At 54.5% G+C, this 18,036-nt stretch overlaps 2 protein-coding genes across 2 annotated transcripts in view; both read right to left on the bottom strand.

Annotated features, from left to right (window-relative positions):
- The window catches only part of LOC132241549 (mammaglobin-A-like), a 36,809-nt gene that overhangs the window by 5,553 nt on the left and 13,220 nt on the right, over nucleotides 1–18,036 (bottom strand). The gene's annotated exons all lie outside the window — the stretch shown is intronic.
- LOC132242341 (secretoglobin family 1D member 2-like) lies at nucleotides 6,246–9,476 on the bottom strand. The gene is made up of 3 exons (XM_059711244.1): nucleotides 9,335–9,476; nucleotides 7,558–7,745; nucleotides 6,246–6,381 (listed from the first exon to the last, which is right to left on the bottom strand). Exons 1-3 carry the CDS (start codon nucleotides 9,387–9,389, stop codon nucleotides 6,352–6,354), a joined length of 273 nt encoding a protein of 90 aa, XP_059567227.1. The 5' UTR covers nucleotides 9,390–9,476; the 3' UTR covers nucleotides 6,246–6,351.

Here is an 18,036-nt window from a genome sequence, read left to right as displayed (position 1 = left end):
CCCAGCGTCTGTGCCCCTGCCAGGCGGAGGGAGGGAAGGGAAGAGGCCTCTGGCCAGAGTCTGAGGACGGGATGCTGGCATCGTTGCAGGCCAGGCTGAGGGACCCACCCCCTAGCCCCCAACCCATGCACGAATTTCGTGCATCAGGCCTCTAGTTAATTTATAAACCTGAGAAGACTGTTCTATTAAACGCTGGTGGCCAACAAGGACCACTACAGACCATGGAACTTTCTACTGCACAACTCAATCTTCTAAGAGATCCAGAGATAATCATGTTCAGATATGAGGGAAAAGGTCAAAGTTGAAAATTAAGCTGTATATTTTGATCCATTCTTACCTGATATTTTTCTGACTCCTTGAAAGAGTTTCATTGAGATCTAGTTTAAGCAGATCTTCTCTTTTGAACATAGTCTACATAACGTTGGCCTATTAACCTTCTCAATATCCAGCTGCTACCTGTGTTACCTCCATCCAGGTTCAGTAAAACATGAGTGGCCAGTAATGGTACATCACTTACTCCCTGCGGAGCACTGGTGACCACTTCTCTTTGTCTTCACAACAACAACCCAGTGAGTAGAGTGATGATGAAAAAAGTGTCCAAACGGGGGCAGTTCTGACGGGAGAAGAGGTCACTGAATGGGTGGATGCCAGGGCAGCAGCACAGACCAGGGTCCTCCTGAGCAACTGACATGTGTGGATCCCTCCCGTGAGGTAGGGCTACCATTTCCCCCATCTGCACACAGTGGGACAACAGAGGTCAAGTCCCTTGACCAAGGGCACGAAGGTAGTGGTTGAAGGGTTGCAGAGTCAGGTCGGGAGCCTGGTGTGCTGATATCAGAGACAGGTCTCCTTAGTGTGACTCTTATGGCCCCTCACGTTATGACTCAGATGGAGTCCTGTGACCTGGACTTGCCCAACTTCCCTGTGTGGGCTCCAGGTAGATGTCTGAGCAGGCCCCACAGTTTTCTGCTCAAGGCCTTGGCTCCAGGTGAAGTCTCCTCCACTGTCCTTGCCTAAGTCCCTTCAGCTGGAAACTTTATTTATTCCCGGTGTGACAGCACAGACAGCCCATTTCTTGTTTTGGACGGTGGCCTTGAATCTCTAGGGATCACATTCCCAAGACCCCATGGCTTCTGGGTGCACCTTTTTCCAGGTGGCCAGGACCTGACGCCAAGTCCCTTTCCTACATGTTGATTCCCTGGAGTCCATGCCCTGCGCTTTTCAGGTTTTTGAGTGACAACAGTGATACAGTAGGTGTCTACTTAAGTGTGTAACTTCCTTAAGGAGCAGGATTTGCAATTCTAGAAAGAATTCTTTGACTACATAACATGTTTACTTATTGGGTCCATTTAGAAGGAGACATGCATTTTAATTGGAAACTCTAATAAAGGCAAGGCTCCAACCCTACACTAAACCCAGGCATCAGCCTGACATCCTGGTGCTAATACCGAGTTCTTTGTGTTCCTGGAGAGAACTGTGGCATCACCATAGGTAGGACCAGGTCATGAGAGCAAGAAGTTGGAGCTCTGACATCCAGGCCCTGGGCCACCTCTCTCCTTCTGTTCCCAATCAGTAAACATTAGCTTGATCCCGTGGAACCCGGATCCATGTAATGCCTGGGGACAGGGACCCGGATTTGGAAGCTGATTCAGGATCAGGTGTTGCCTCCAGCCAGTTCCCCTTGGCTCCTTCAGGAAAACGCTGAACTTTACATAAGTTGATGTTTCCACGAATTGTGTGGTTAAATATTTAATCCCCACACACTTGTGACAGCCCACAGGGCCCATTTGATTTCTACACCATTATCTTCTCATTCTGTTACTAATTCTCCCTGCAGCTCATGTGGAATTTCCTGTAAACCATGGGCCTCCTGTGTGGAAATCCCTGGCCCTTAGAGGCATGGCAAGGGGATTCTGAGAGGTCTAAGGATACTTCTTTCCAATGCCTCTTTCCTGGGGATGATCTTCCTCCTCCTTGCGCCCACCCCTGAGGACATTTGTCCGGGTCCAGAGATGTCTTTGTGTCCCCACAGGTGGGTGGTGTGTCACTGACATCAAATAGGTGAGACCGGGTTGTTGCTAAACGGTACGCAGTGCTCAGGGCATCCACCCAGAAGAGAACTCTTCTACATCCAGTGGCACCAGAGCCCTGGCTGAGACACCCAGTGATGGAGAAATCTCTGGAAGCCTTGTCGCTGGTGGAGTGTGAGGTGACCTCACACTCAGTGGACAGTGAGTGGAGCCTGAGTGCAGACCTAGGCCGACAGGTTGGGGCCCGTGTGCTCTCCAGCTCGGAGCTCAGCTCCAAGGTGGTGACTTCGCCTGGCTTGTCCTGACTCCTGGAGGACCTCACGTTCTCCTGTCTGTCATCCTCATGGACTTTGTCCTTCAAGGTCCAACTCAGTCCTCACCTCCTCACAGAGCTGCTCTTCCTGGAGAATGCAAGCTCATAAGGTCTGGTCTCCCTTGAATGTCTATAGGCCTTTAATTTCTATGATACAATCTCATGCTAGTGATATACCTCATATCTCCCTTCTCTGCCCTGTCTTAGGTCTTGTCATTTAACATGCTAATGCAGTGGCTCTTAACCTTCCTAATGCCGCGACCCTTTCATACAGTTCCTCATGTTGTGGTGACCCCCAACAGTAACATTATTTTCATTGCTACTTCATAAATGTAATTTTGCTACTGTTATGAATCATCATGTACATATCTGATATGCAAGATGTATTTTCATTGCTACAAATTGGACATAATTAAAGCATAGTGATTAATCACAAAACAATATGTAATTATATATGTGTTTTCCGATGGTCTCAGGCGACCCCTGTGAAAGGGTCAAGCGACCCCTAAAGGGTCACGACCCACAGGCTGAGAACCGCTGTTCCAATGGATTCCTTAAGGAAATCAATTAATCCTTTCAACAAAAGACATCAGGTTTCTCCTAAGTTTGGTTCAGTGTAGAAGCCAAGTTGCCTGAAATGAGTTGCAACGTTCACTGGCATTGCTGCATGCACCCTCTTTATGTCACCTCTGTCCTCTCCAGGTTCAGCCCAAACCCGGCTCCCCATTAAACAGTCACCTCCCCTCCCCCACCCAGCCCCGCCCCTTCAGCCTGTGGCCCCCTCCCCCTCGGTCCATAGCTCAGGAGAAAAGGCCTGTGCAGACCTGGGTCTCAGTGGCAGAGCCTGGGAATGAGGGTGGGCCGGCAGCTGCCAGGCTGGCAGGGCTGGGGGCCCTGTTGACAGGCCTGAGGGCCCAAGGGCAGAGCTGGGGGGCCGAGGTCAGGCCTGGGGGGCCAAGGGCAGGGTCCCGGGGTGCCTGTTGTGCTGGGAGCTGCTCCCCCTCAGGCACAGCCTTGCTGTCCCCCCAGGTCAGCAGGCCCCACCTCCCAGGCACTGGGGGCCACCCTCTAGGCAGGGAGCTGAGGCCTGGGGACCACCTGGGCTCTCCCTGCAGAGATCCCCACACCTTAGCCCTGGGCAGGGCGGGGACATCCCTGCTTCTGAGTCTTCCCTGCTGGTGCTGACAGGACCTGAGCCAGGCTGCAGATGCCGTGGGAGCACATGTTTTGTCCCCATGTCTGGTGGTGGTGACGGCCCTCACCTTCCTGGAGACCAGTCACCGGGAAATGGGAGGCAGGACTGTGACCTTCCCGGACCCCGTCGCCCAGGGGCTGCTGGCTGCTGGCAAACTCTGAGGCAGTTTACAACTCACAGCAATGGGTGATACCACTTGTCCTTCTTACTGTGAATGTAGTCACTATGTTCTCACAACTACTCTGTGATGCGACGACCACATCACAAAAAGACACAGTGAGCACAGACGGCTCACTATGCCTGTGTGTGTGCCTGTGTCTGTGTGCATGTCTGCCTGTGTGCATAGGACTGTCTGTATATGTCTGTATGCATATGTCTGTCTGTATGTATATGTCTGTCGGTATGCCTATGTCTGTATATATATGTCTTTGTATATGTCTGTCTGTATGCATGTCTGTCTGTGTATATATATATCTATCTGTATATGTCTGACTGTATGCTTGTCTATCTGTCTGTATGTCTGTATGCATATGTATGTCTGTATGCATATATCTGTCTGTCTGTATATGTCTCTGCGTGTGCATATCTGTGTGTCTATGTCTATGTATGTGTGTATGTATGAATATGTCTTCCTGTGTGCATGTCTGCCAGTGTGCATGTCTCTCTGTGTGCATGTCTGTCTGTGTTTATGTCTACCTGAATGCATGTCTACCTGTATGCATGTCTGCCTGTGTACATGTCTGCCTACGTGCATGACTGACTTTGTGCATGTCTGCCTGTGTGCACATTGGTCTGTATGCATGTCTGCCTGTGTGCATGTCTGTTTGTGTGAGTGTGTGTGTGTGTGTGAGCGCACAGGGACACACACAGACAAGTCTTGCTACAATTGTCTCAGGGGGAGGTCTGTGTGTGTGTAAATATGTGCATCTCTGTGAGTGTCGCTGAGTGTAAATTGTGTGTGTGTGTACAAAGGTTTATTTTAGGGGTGAGAGTGAGAGAGGGCCTCCCGAGGGGAGACGTGGAATGGGCCTGACCGAGGAAGTGGTCCCCGGTCCTGTGCAGGGAGCAATGTGGAGGCAGAGGGACCCCACATACCCATGTGTGGGGGTGTGACCCAAGGTACCACCTGCGTGAGTGGCATAAAGACAAGGATGGCTGAGCACAGTTACTGGCCGAGCAGGGAGATGGTCAGAGGGTGCAGGGACGGGTCGTGCGAGGCCCTGTGAGCAGCGCCAGCGGGGGCCTTGGCCCTCCGGGCAGGACCCCAGCCGGTGTCTCTCAGGCTGTGGCAAGAGCTCTAGAATCCTGCGTCCACCGAGCACAGGCTATAGACTGAGCACATCATGTGCTTCAGAAAAGAGGCAACTGAGTGTGCATGTTTCCCGATGTGACACATACACACTCACTATGGCAGCAGGGGCATCACTGATAACATGGCACCATCGGCTATGCTCTCAGTCATGTGGGCATCACGTGCCCTTCATCATGGGAGACTCTGAGGACTAATGAGACGTCGTCTTCCTGGAAACATGGAGAACCATAGCCCCTAGGCCCATGGTCGGCAAACTGCGGCTCGTGAAACACATGCGGCTCTTTGGCCCCTTGAGTGTGGCTCTTCCGAAGCCTTAGGAGCACCCTAATTAAGTTAATAACAACGAACCTACCTATATAGTTTAAGTTTAAAAAATTTGACTCTCAAAAGAAATTCCAATCGTTGTACTGTTGATGTTTGGCTCTGTTGACTGATGAGTTTTCCGACCACTAGCCTAGGTTCCCAGGTTCAGAAGACGGGCCGGTCCCCCTCCTGTGGGGGTCACTGTGGGGTGGATGCGCAGGCGCATTACAGGGAGGGCAGCTCCACCCCCAGGGGACCCGGTAGGAGCCTTGGGCACAAGCGGGAAGGGACGAGGGGGGGACGATGACGATGGCTGTGCAGATGGAAAGGACAGGCTGTGCGAGGGAGGGGGGCCGTGCAGGGAAACGGGGTGGCCCCCAGGTGTCAGGAGTCAGATGGGCGGCAGTGGGGCCATGAGCCCCAAACGTTCCATGCCCTCAGCCACGGACTTCCCTTTCTTCTCTGTGGGGACTTGGCAGCTGCCATAAAGGTCCGGATTCTGAGTGTGGGCGACACCCTGGGTGCCCTGGGCCTGCTCTCTGCCGTCCCACATGTGGGGGAGGAGCCGAGGTTTCCCAGGAAGGAGGCGCAGTGGCAGCTCAGGGGCCCAGAGCCCATGCAGCCAGACAGGGACTGCGTCCGCCTCCCTGCGGGGAGCCGCCAGGAAGAGCTTCCCCCTGGACTGGCACAGCCAGCAGGGCCTCCGCACCCTGGTGTCTGGGCAGAGGGTGACGGACCGCAGCCTCCTGTCCTGGCCCCTGGGACAGACTGCCCTGACCACAGTGTGCGGCGGGCCTGGCAGCAGCCGCTGGAAAGGAGTCTGAGCTCTCAGGTGTGCGGCTGGCTGAGTGGGCCCCTCGGGGATGGAGGTGCGGGAGCCTGCGTGACTCATGCAGGGCCTGGGCCTGGGAGGTCTGTGCCGAGACGCGGGCCTGGCTCTGAGCCAACGTTCCCTCTGTGATCCGTGCCCTCAGGCGCCAGGTCACTGCCCATCGGGTCAGCGTGATGCTCTGTTGTCACCACCCAAGGCCCCTCATGATGCCCCCCCCCCCACGGCCAGAGACTGGGATAAAACAAGACAAACAAGACGTGCAGGGCAAGTGATTTATTGAAGCAAGACGCTGAAACCTCTACATTTTCCAGGGAAGGTCAGGGCATCAGTGAAAGCAGGGGCCCTGGTAAGGGGGGTTTGTGGAATCTATTTGTTGCACTTTCTCGCGATAGCCTCCTGAAACAGACACAGAGAGAGAGAAAGGGCCGTCTGTCCCGCTGCCTCTGGAGATGCCACAGGCACAGCGTGTGCTCACAACCAAGACGCAAAGGCATTGCAACCAGCACAGGCCAGCGGGGCGGCGGGCGGACAGGGTGCAGGTGGGGATTCAATGGTCCCGGTGCAGGCCCAGCAGCAGACACGTCAGGGAAGAGCCCTGGCCACGGCTGGACGCAGGCGCCGAGGAGACCAGGAGTGGCCTCGGGTTTCTGATGGAGCAGGAGGGGCCCGAGGGGAGCCGAGAGCCCGGGATTTGCTTTCTCTGAGTTCCAGGTCCCAGGACGGGACTGTTCACTCCAGAGTGGACGTGGCGGGGTGGGGGTGGCGGGGGCGGGGCCAGGTGGGAGGGGCCACGGGAGGAGCTGCCTGCAGAGATCTGCAGCCCCGGGGGGGGGGGGGGGGGGGGGCGGAGGGGGGGCGGGGCGAGGGGGACGTGCAACCTGGTGGCGCACTGACATGTCCACACCGAGGCCCTGCGCGTGGGGACACGTGCTGAAAGCCCGACCTGGTTCAGGGGTGGAGGAGCTGAGACACACCCCTCCCCCCCCCCCCATGTCTGATTTCCTCAGAGAGACAGGGAGGCGGTCAGCTCCACCTGTGGCTGCAGAGGACAGACTGGGAGGGGCCCTGCCCTCTGGCCTGATGGCTGAGGAGGCAGAGGGGGAGGGGACAGGGACTGGGCCTGGCTGTGCAAAAGCTGCCAGAGCCCCACCTGCCTCCCTCCTCACAGGGCGGGGCCAGCTCCCTGCCTCCCCTCCATCCCCCTGCACCCCCACCACATGGCGTTCCCCAAGGACAGGGCCTCCTGCCCCCAGTGAGGGACCTCGCCCTCCAGAAGGCTCCCAGGCAGGGAGGCAGCAGTGTCTGGTCCTTCACCATCACCCCCTGGGCCCTGGCTGACCCACTCAGGACATGTGGGGAACCCGGAGCCCAGGGAGGGGCCTGCAGAGGCTGTGCAGCCTGAGGCTGGCCCAGCGGGTGTCGGGTCACCATCCACCCTTGGCCACGGGCCCCTCTCTCAGAGGTGAGCAGAGGGACCAGTGCCCCCCCACCTGTGCCCCTAGAACTGCACCCTCCCCCCGCCTGGCCATGCAGCTGAGCAGCAGCCTCTATGCAGAAGGAGAATGGAGTTACCATGACGTCATAAATTTTGTGTCTGTCGCTAAAGGACATCCGATCTACGCAATACTTCACAGCCATCGTGGAATGGTAGGCGGGTTCAGGTGCCGGAAAAGTCTTGAGAATGGAATAAAAGAGCGGTTTAATGTCCAACAGGAAGGCTCTCGCTTCGTTTTGAAGGGCTGGACAGGTTTTGGCATTTGCTGGAGGAGAAGAAAAAGAAACACATTGGATGTAGGAAAGTCACTTTTCCCCAAGGCTCCCTGACCTCAGATCTAGACAGGAACCCCAGGGACTTATGGTCTCCTCCCATACTTGTGCCCAGGACAATGCATCTCCCCCAAGTCCTCACTGGCGCCGGGTCACAGAGCACGCAGCGGAGCCCGGATGGAGCACAGTGACCACCCTGGTCAGTCTCCCCTTTACCAAGTACACCCAGGCCTTCCCAAGGGTCCCCTGCTTTGCCCCAGTCACTGTCCCTGGATTTCAAGGACTCAGCTTTGCCCTCAATAGAGCCTCACCTGCCTTTGCCTGGCTACTGGGGGAGGGAGCCGTTAGCCCTCAGTCTTCCCAGGGAAGGGTAGGGTCAGGCCCTGGCAGAGGGCCGAGGGGGACAGTAAATGCGGAGAGGAGGGAGGAACGCTCCTCAGGGATGGAGGATGCCCTTGGAGGCTCAGTCTAACACTGGGATCATGTCATGGGAGGGAGAGGGCTCAGGCTTCACCACGGAAGTCTGTGAGTGTCACACCTGACGCTGAGGCCAGACCACCACTGGCTCTTTGGTTCCGCCCTGAGGACAGAACCCCCTGGAGGGGGCGCAGGCACTGGGCTGACTTTCCACCCAGTGGGTTGTGCTGAGACCTGCAGGAACCCCTTCCAGGTCTGGATTCTCCATCCCCACCCTCAGGCCTCTGCCAGCTCCTGCAGCTGGGACTGTGCCCACCAGGCCCCTCCCACCTGGGAGACAGCTGCTCTGCAGGGAGGTGGAGGGTCAGGTCAGAGGTCATGTGGGGAGAGAGGACCAGGTTCAGAAAGTCAGATGGAAGAGACACCAAAGGACTTGGCTCAGCCCCGAGGGTGTGAGGACCCACCCAGCATTGCTGGCCGCTGGCCACCTTCACCAGGAAAAAGGGCAGTGGCGGCCCCAGCGCTCCCACTGGCTCTGCACGTCCTGGCTGGGCCCCTGGGGGAGAGGCGGGCCTGTGGGGCGCCTGAGCGCCTCTGGGTCTCAGAGCCACGTGGACACTGGCCATTCTGAGCCGCAGGCGGCACTGCTCCACTTGAACGGAGCCCTCTCATGCTGGAACATTCTCTGAGTCTGAACCTAGGAGTCCAACAGCCTTGGGCTCACCTGGCACCTAAGAGACCCTGAAGGAGGCGGTGGTGAGACCAGGGCGGCCTCGGACCACCTCCTCTCCGCCATCGCCCCAGCTTCTCTCCTGGGCGCTGGGATGCAGGGAGGAGATGCCTGGGGAGATGCAGCCTGTGTTCCAGGCCACAGCGCTGCAGGGGCAGGACCCTGGCTCATGAGAAGGTGACTCCGTCCTGCTGCTTCTGTGTCACAGACCAGGCGGCAGTGGGGCCTCCCACGGGACCGCCCACACTGGCCTGCGGGGGTTTCTGTGGGAGTTCCAGAGCCCCGGGATCGGACACCCCGAGTGCTGGGCTTTGGGGGCTGGTCCACAGGGCGCGGGAAAGGTTAGATTCTGACCGTCCCCCCTCCCCATGTAAGTCACCTGGACCGGAGAAGGGCCCTTCCCGCTGATGGTGTCTGAGTGGACGTGACACTCACCGTCAGAGCAGCAAAGGGCCAGCGTGACCAGCAGCAGAGACAGCGCCAGCTTCATGGTTCCTGGCTGAGCGTTCAGCTGAGCAAACCGTGAGCGCTGAGGAGCTGGACTGAGCAGCCTGGGAGCCCAGGGCTATTTGTACCCGGGGAGCCGCACTGGTCCTGCCACAGGGGACGGGCAGGTCACAAGGCCTGGCCTCCAGCCACCTTTCCTCATGGACGACTGATGCCATCCATCAGCGTCACAGCCCGGGGACTTGGTCAGAGCGGGAGTTGCTGGCACCGGGCACGGCTCCCTCAGCCCCGCCCGAGTTGGGAGGGTCACAAGTGTGCCCCCCGATAGTGGGGGGGAGCCCCTGGGATTCAGCTCCTTCAGTGCGGGCAGGGTCCCGGTTGCTCCTTCCCTCAGCCCAGGGCCTGGCACTAGAAGAGGGTCAGCACGTGACCCTGTGGGAGATGCGTGACCACGTGTGAACGAGCTCTCAGGGTGGCTGGGCCGCACCCTCAGGGTAAAATGGTGCCCGCTGTGCCAGGGCTGCTTAGGGCAGTGGAGGGAGTCAGTCCATGGTGTCCGCTTCCCCAGAGAAAACAGTGCCAAGAGGAGGCCCACCCTCCCACTGCCCCCTTCCTGCTCGAGCACCTGTGGAAAGCCATGCCCACAACTTCAGATCCATCAACGCCCACGTGTCCTGGTGACGCTTTCACTTGTTGGGTCCGAGGTGGCCCCTGTGGTCACCGGGCTCCACAGGAGAAGCGCCCACAGGGCTGGTCCCCACCTGGGCCGCCCGTGGGCCACTGCTCCATGGGCACAGGGATGCCGCCCGACTCGGAGACAGGCTGTGGGAAGCAGGTGACGGGCAGCGGGCTTGAGACCACGCAGCACAGACAGGATTCTGACAGGTGTTGGGCAGGGGGACCTGTCAGACGGAAGGGAGGTGCATGGCACTGACGCTCTGGCTCAGCTGCTTGCATCCGGGTTTCTGACTCAATCCCGTCCTCTCAGTGATGCCATCCTCATTCCTCCACCTGCTCAGTCCTTTCTCCTCTCTCTCTGTTTAGAGACGCTCACTCACTGACACCACGTGCTGGCGGGGGTGCGGGGCGTTAGTAACGCGTCCTCGCCGAGGGAGGGGATGCACAGGAGCTCGGCCACTCGGCAGGACAGCTGGGCAGTTCCCTCTGACCGACACGCCCTCTCACCGCACCCGGCCCAGCACCTGAGACCCCGGGGTCCTGGCAGCACCGGGTCTGGTGCTGACCGCGGGAGGCTCTGTGTGTCCGGAAGGAAAGGGGAGTTGGGACCTCTCTCTACTTTCTCTTTGTGTTTTAATCCCGCCAGGGCCATGAGAAGCACCCAGCGGGCGCCTTCTGTACGTGCTGGACGGGCATTCAGGCGGCAGCTGGAATGGGACCTGACCAGGAATTGATCCAGCAACCCATCGGCGCACAGAGTGACGCTCCACCACTGAGAGGCCCTGGCCAGGCTCTGGATACCTTCTGTCAAGTTTTCTGTGAACTAAAAGCTGCTGTGAAGTAAAGACTAGCAAACACAGAGGCTCTCAACTTGTTGAAAACATTCTCTTCCAACTAGGGGGAAAGCATATAAAAAGCCATCAATAAGTTGGTCATAATTCTATATAATAAAGAGGTAATATGCAAATGGGTTTCATGCGCTCACACCCTCACGCCTTGTGCTGGGGCCGAGGGACTTGAGGCCAGGCCGGGGTATTGAGGCCACACTCCCCCCTCCTAGCGGGACTTCACGGGGGACCTGAGGTGGCTCCCTGCACCCGGCAGTGCTCGATGAGGTACCTGAACCTACGCCCCGCCCAGCAGGGCTTGATGGCGGCCCTGAGGCTGTGCCCCCTCCTCCGGCAGGGCTTGACAGAAGACCTGAGGCTGCACCCCGCAACCAGCGACAGGCTGGGGGACCTGAGGCTGAGCCACCCACCCTGCAGGACTTGAGGAGGGTGGGGCTGGCCGGGTCTGGGTCTCATGAAATTTTGAGGCAGGCGCAGGTGGGCAGGGACTAGACTCTGGGTCCCGCAGCCTGCCCCAGACTCTGACAGGAGGGAGATTTTCATATACATTTTACTAATTTTTTTCACCTCTGAAACTTCTATTATAGAGAACGAGCAAATAGCAATATTAAAATATTCCCTTTAATTAATTCCCTTTTAATGTGCACGAATTTCATGCACCAGAACACTAGTATGTAGATAATTAATCAGACATCAGAGAAATCTGAGATACTCTAGTGAGAAACGCAGTGAGAATGGATGAAAGTTGATGCTGTAGCCGAATTCAGGATCAGCCCAGGGACAGCAATCCTCCCTGCAACCCTGTCACCGTGGACCTAACAGAAACAGTGCCCCTTGGCGACAGGAACTGTAGCAGCAACAAAAACACACTGACATACACACACTTGAAGCAGGCAAACCCTGAAGCATGAAATCACCAACATTTCCTCAGCGACGGGACGAGGGATCTAAGAACACCGCGCACACACCTTGCCCTGAGGGAACATTGGAGCATTTAAAGTCCACTCTTCGGGTATCATTCTGCAGGTTCATCCCCCCAGATCAGAGCCCTAACCGGCAGCTTCACACATTGTTGAGAACCTGGAGGCCATTTGGGTCTCTCTTTCAAATGTGGGACGTTGCCCTCAGTGGGTTGAGAGCAAGAGCCCATCTTCAGGGCCAGACTCCCGGGTTCAAGCTCAGCTCTGGAGCTTCCCGCTGGTGGTGTCCCCAGCAGGCGCTGAACCCTCAGCCTCAGTGTCCTCGTCTGGAAATAAGGGGACAGCACAGATGCGCGTTAGGACAAGTGGGTTCATCCAGGACAAATGGGCGGCGCCGTCCCTGGCAGCCAGCATCAGCTGTTACAATTATGCACCAAAATGGAAAAATGTGAGTGACAGTCGAACAGAACAGACCGCCTCATCCCAAAGGCCAATATCAGGCGATCTCACCGACTCTGCCAGGAGGAGTGTTGGTTTACCCTCCGGGCTGATTGGCGTCTGAATTTGGCTCTGGTTTTATTGGGATTTCTCTCTGGCACCACCAGCTGGTTACTTTTCAGTCACTTAATTGACCATTTAATGGTCACATCTAAACGAGGCTTATTGTGACTTTCTAACCCTTCACCTTGGGTACTGGAGTCAGGGAACAGGAGGGGGCGGGTGGGGACAGGGATAATGTCCCCGAGGCCCTCAGGTCTCTGCACGCCCGTCCTCAGCAGGAGGCACTGGTCACATGGGTCCCTTGGATCCCAGGGCCCCTCCAGCGCTCAGGCTCTAACTGGTCCCCAGGTGCCTGGGGCATGGAGGCGCCTCAGACATCACTTCTGGGTCATGATGTCCCTGTGGGCTTGTGCTGTCTACATAGCCTCTGGAGACACCGGATCCCATGGACCCCTCCCCGTCACACATATCCTGTTCCGTGCTACATGACGGAGGCACACACGTCATGTCAGACCTGCAGGCATGCACTCCACAGGTACAGCTCTCGTGCCACGAGCAGCGTCAGTGACGTTTGTGGAACTCTATGACGGTGGCCTCCCTGGCCTTGCTTTGAATGGAATTAAAGAAGGACTCTTAGCCCAGGCTGACAACTCATTCAAAGTAATTTTAATATACTTTTATTGATCTCAGAGGGGAAGGGAGAGGGAGAGAGAAATAGAAACATCCATGATAAGACAGAATCATTGATCGGCTGCCTCCTGCACTTCCCCCACTGGGGACTGAGCCTGCAACCTGGGAATGTGCCCTGACCAGGAATTGAACCGGGACCTCAAGGTTCATAAGTCGATGCTCAACTGCTGGCCAGACTAAAATAATGTTGAGTGATAGATCCCAAGGCATTTTAGATCCATACTCTTAAGGGTGCATGGAATTGAGTGACATGGCTCATGCTTTTCACATCTGCACAATCATGTGACAGGCATGTTTGTAGTTAGGCCCCTGAGGATGGCAGCCATGACTACAATGGCCTCTGTGTGACCAATAAATGATACCCCCCATGGATAGAGAACATGGAAACCAGCCCCCTCCAGCGCATTAGGAGACGCATTGATCAACAGCATTTCGCTTTGAGAAGAAGCATCAAAAACAGAAAGGTCCCTGGTGGTGCCCAGATCAGCCACGTGCCTCACCTGACCAGCTCCACGCGCCACGCTACTGCCTCTGCCCCTGCCCTTGTGCCCTGAGCCCCAAGATCCAGGCCCCGAGGCTCCCGGGACAAGTGTGAGCTTCTGCACACGCCTCCCCCTCCCACAGAGCGCCTGCCGCAGCCTCCTGCACCCAGCGAGGCTCTGGCTTCTTGCTCTGCGCTCTGAGCTCCAGAGGGGGGCCCAGGCTATGGGCCAGGGGAGGGGGGCCTGAGCTTCAGAGCATGTTTCCTTCCTCTGGTTGTCGGTCTCTTGCCAGAGCTCAATCGCTCTGTGGGGCTCAGTGTCCTCTGTCCTTCCCACAGGCCAGCAATGAAACAAAGGCGCCCGGGCGGCCTGGCTCAGCTGTTGAGCATGGACCTATGAACTGGGAGGAGAGGGTTCCTGAGTTGCAGTCTCAACCCCTGCCCCCTCTACTCCCCTCCTGACCCTCCACCCCCACCGCATTCCTCCTTTGCACAGAAATCTGCTCGCTGTACAGGAGTTCCCCCAGCCCATGCTCGGCCCTCACTCCCCAGGGTGATGTCTCAGCAGGTGCCCCACCTGCTCTCCAGCCACGTGGACACACTTCTACCAGATGTTGCCACTCTCTTTTCCCACCTCACTGGGGACTGTACTGCTTTGTTCTTCAATATCACGTTGTGGATTGGAAGACCACTTGGTGGTTTAGTGTTTAATATTTGGTGGGTTTTGTGGGGGGATTTCAAAGGAGGACGGGCAGGCGTGAACCCCAGGTCCAGTGTGTGCTGTGGACTCAGCCCAGGTGATGTGGATTCCCATGGGGTCGGGGGCTTTGACCTGTGGCGGCCGATGGAACTGCGTTTATGGGGTGTTTCTAAGGAAACATCACTCCCGCTAACTCTCCTTTGGACATTGTTTCTGTCCTGACAGCCTTGGTCTCCGACACTGGATGGTAGTGACAGAGAGGAGAGGCCTTGGTAGCAGGGAGATCATTTCTGTGTCGCTTAAGGGGGAAGCGAGCCCGGCTCCCGGGTCCAGCATGGAACCTGTATCTGCAGCCACCACTGAGGGGCCCTGATGCCTTCCCAGGGCTGAAGGGACGGGCAGGGGAAGGCTCAGCAGCATCAGGATTTGGGGTGCGGATCCCCCTTCCACCTGGGGCTCATGTGGACTGAGTCAGCTGGAGAGAGGCCGTTAACTTGTCTGAGTGTTAGCACCTGGAGGCGATTCTGTCTTTATAAGAAAATAACAGGTGAGACGGAAGATGGCGGCGATATAGGCAGACGCGTCCCAGGTCGTGTCCCGGAGCAAATGGAGTGAGCAGCTGAAACTAGTAACACTCACACCGAATTGGCGAAATTGCTCAGCTGGTGAGAGGGTTTGCAGCCGGGAAGAGCAGAACTCCCCTGGAAAGGTAAAAAAAAAAACAGGGATTTGGGCAGGAAAGTTTGCCAGACCTCTGAGCCCAGAGAGTCGGAGGGAGACCGCGTGGCAGACAGCCGCGTCCCTTGGGACAGGCACAGCCCCTGACGGGGGGGAAAGGAGAACCGCGGGATTCCTGGCGCCGCAGGAGGAATTGAGAGCTGGGTTCTGTGATCACGGAGGACTGAGCCTAAAGGGGGCAGCCTGAAGAGCTGACCTGACCATGCAGTCCCGGTAAGAGAAGAAGCTTACAGAAACCAAGCCTTCCCCGTTTCTGCGGCCGGCGTTTGTTTGTTTGTTTTCACTGAATCCTGTTCATGGGACATTTCGGATACAGACACTCACCTGTGCTAAAGAGAGGGAGAGTGTGCGGAGGAGTGGAATCTGGGGAGAGACTGGGGAAAGAGGGGGAGCCGGGAGAGGTGGCAGTGAAGTGAGTGCTGAGACACCCCTGAGTCCAGGACTGGGGCAGCCATCCTCTCCAGAGAGTGAGACTCCTCCCCCCAGCCCCCAGGCAAGGAGCACAGCCACACCCAGATTCCACCCCGTACGAGATCAAGGATTAAGATAACCTGATCAGTCCCTGGGAGTTAACAGGGTCTGGCCTATAGAGGGATTTTCAATCCCAGCAACAACATAGCCCCGGTAACTAACTATTACGCAGTCAGCTCTGGGCAGTGAACTTCCACTGGACAGAGAGGCCCTATAGCCTCAGAGGCCAACCCCAGAACACTGCCACCCAGAGGCTGACCCACAAACTGACTCTTTGCTAAACACAAAATAAGGCAGTCTGGGAAATAAATGCGGCATGCTTTAAAATAAGGACTGTGGTTTACAACACAGAGGAACAGTATATCGCAGGGAAACTCAACACTCTCCTGAATACCTGGAAGGTCTAAGGCGAGCCACACTGAAGAATAGAAGAAACGAAGGACCTTCACTACTGCAATTTTTTTTTCTTTTTTTTTTTTTTCTTTTTTCACTTTTTAACTAAGAAACCAATTTTTTTTCTTTTTTTTTCTGTTCTTTTTCTTTTCTTTTCTTCTTTTTCCATCACCTGATTTTACCCTTTTAATTACTACCTTCTTATTTTTAACCAGTATTATTACTGCTACCATTTTACCATTTTTTAAAGTGCCATTTTATTTTCTCTTTATTTTATTTTGGGATTAGTGTTCTCCATTCTATTTTCATCATTATATTATTGGTTGTTTCTAGTTTGCATTCATATCCAGGGAGCTGTTGCTGGAATTTGTTGGGATTAATGGCTGTTCTATAGGAGTATTCTCCTCATATAAAAAGTCTCTTCCCCTCTTCCACTTCATTCTCTCCTTTCGCTCTTTTTTTTTTCTTTTCTTTTCTCGCTTTTATTTTCCCCCCCTCCTTTTTCCCAATTTCATTTTTGCACTCCTTTTTTTGGTCCCTACTTTTCTTTTCTTTTTTCTCTTTTATCTTTTTCTCTTCCTTCTTCCTTATCCCCTAATTCTCTTAATTCAGGTGGTCACCTTTATTTGAGGTTATTAACATCGTGAATATATTTGTGTACAGTGCCTGGTACGTGGTGCCTTGTTGTGTTGTATTTTGTGCCTTTAAATCAACGCAGCAGATCCAAGCAACAGCAACCTCCTGAGCACCACATCCTCTGCTGAGGAACAGCAGCTGTACATGAAACCTCGCCTCACCAGCCAGAAGAGCCACCACAGCTGTGAACAGCACCCACCAGAGGAACTGCTGCCAACTGAAGAGCAGCTGCTACCGCAACCACCCGAAGAGCAACCACAGACCAAGGAGTCACTGCCACCAAGGGAGCACCCACTGAACGACTCAACGTCTAGATATGTCAGTGAGATCAAACATGGGTAGACAAAGAAACCACCAAAGGAAAGAGAAGGAGGACTCTCCAGAAAAGCAGCTAAGTAATACAGAGGCATGCAACATGACAGATAAAGAATTCAGAATAAGGGTCCTAGAGTGCATAAACCGGATGGAGGAAAAAATCGACAACCTCTGCAAGAAGCAAGAAGAAACAGATGAAAAAATCGATAACATATGGAAGAAGCAAGAAGAAACAGATGAAAAAATCGATAACATATGGAAGAAGCTAGAAGAAACAGATGAAAAAATCAACAACTTAAGTAAGACCCAAGAAGAAATGAAGAGTGATATAGCTGCAATGAAAAACTCCATTGAAAGTATCAACAGTAGACTAGGAGAAGCGGGGGACCGAATTAGTGAATTAGAAGACAAGGAAGCAAAACACACCCAAAATGTACTGCAATTGGAGAAAAAAATTAAAAGACAGGAGGAGAGCCTAAGGGAGCTTTGGGACAACATGAAACGAAACAACATACGAATAATAGGAGTACCAGAACAACAGAAGGATGAACAAGGATTAGAAAACCTACTCGAAGAAATAATATCAGAAAACTTTCCTGAGGTGGGGAAGAAAAAAGTCACACAAGCCCAGAGAGTCCCAAACAAGGTGAACCCGAAAAGACCCACACCAAGACACATCATAATCACCATGGCAAATGTTCAGGACAAAGAGAGAATCTTACAGGCTGCAAGAGAGAGACGGAAAGTTACATACAAGGGATCTCCCATTAGACTGTCAACTGATTTCTCAACAGAAACACATCAGGCCAGAAAAGAATGGACTGAAATTTACAAAGTGATGCAAAGCAAAGGACTGAATCCAAGAATACTCTATCCAGCAAGGCTATCATTCAAACTTGAAGGGGAAATAAGAAGCTTCACAGACAAAAAAAGGCTAAGGGAGTTTGTCACCACCAAGCCAGCAATGCAAGGAATGCTAAAGGGACTGGTATAAAAATAAGAAATAAAAAGCTCAGAAAGAAAACAGCCACACAAAAAAAGAAATGGCTACAAACAAGTACCTTTCAATAATAACTTTAAACGTAAACGGACGAAATGCTCCAAACAAAAGACATCGAGTGGCTGAATGGATAAAAAACATGACCCATACATCTGCTGTCTACAAGAAACCCACCTCATTAGAAGGGACTCACACAGACTGAAAGTGAAAGGATGGAAAAATATCTTTCAGGCAAATGGAAAGGAAAAGAAAGCTGGGGTAGCAATACTTATATCAGACAAAATAGACCTCAAAGTGAAGGCCATAACAAGAGATAAGG

This window comes from Myotis daubentonii, chromosome 9 (assembly GCF_963259705.1).
Source record: "Myotis daubentonii chromosome 9, mMyoDau2.1, whole genome shotgun sequence".
NCBI classification, from domain to species: Eukaryota; Metazoa; Chordata; class Mammalia; order Chiroptera; family Vespertilionidae; genus Myotis; species Myotis daubentonii.
Note: the sequence above shows the minus strand (reverse complement) of the source record. Positions and strands in the feature narration are given on the sequence as shown.

Coding starts and splice junctions, on each gene's coding strand:
- LOC132242341 (XM_059711244.1), bottom strand. CDS start 9,389: ATGAAGCTGGCGCTGTCTCTGCTGCTGGTCACGCTGGCCCTTTGCTGC. Junction 7,746..9,334: donor GGCCCTTTGCTGCTCTGACG/GTGAGTGTCACG, acceptor CTTCTCCTCCAG/CAAATGCCAAAACCTGTCCA. Junction 6,382..7,557: donor ACAAAATTTATGACGTCATG/GTAACTCCATTC, acceptor TGTCTGTTTCAG/GAGGCTATCGCGAGAAAGTG.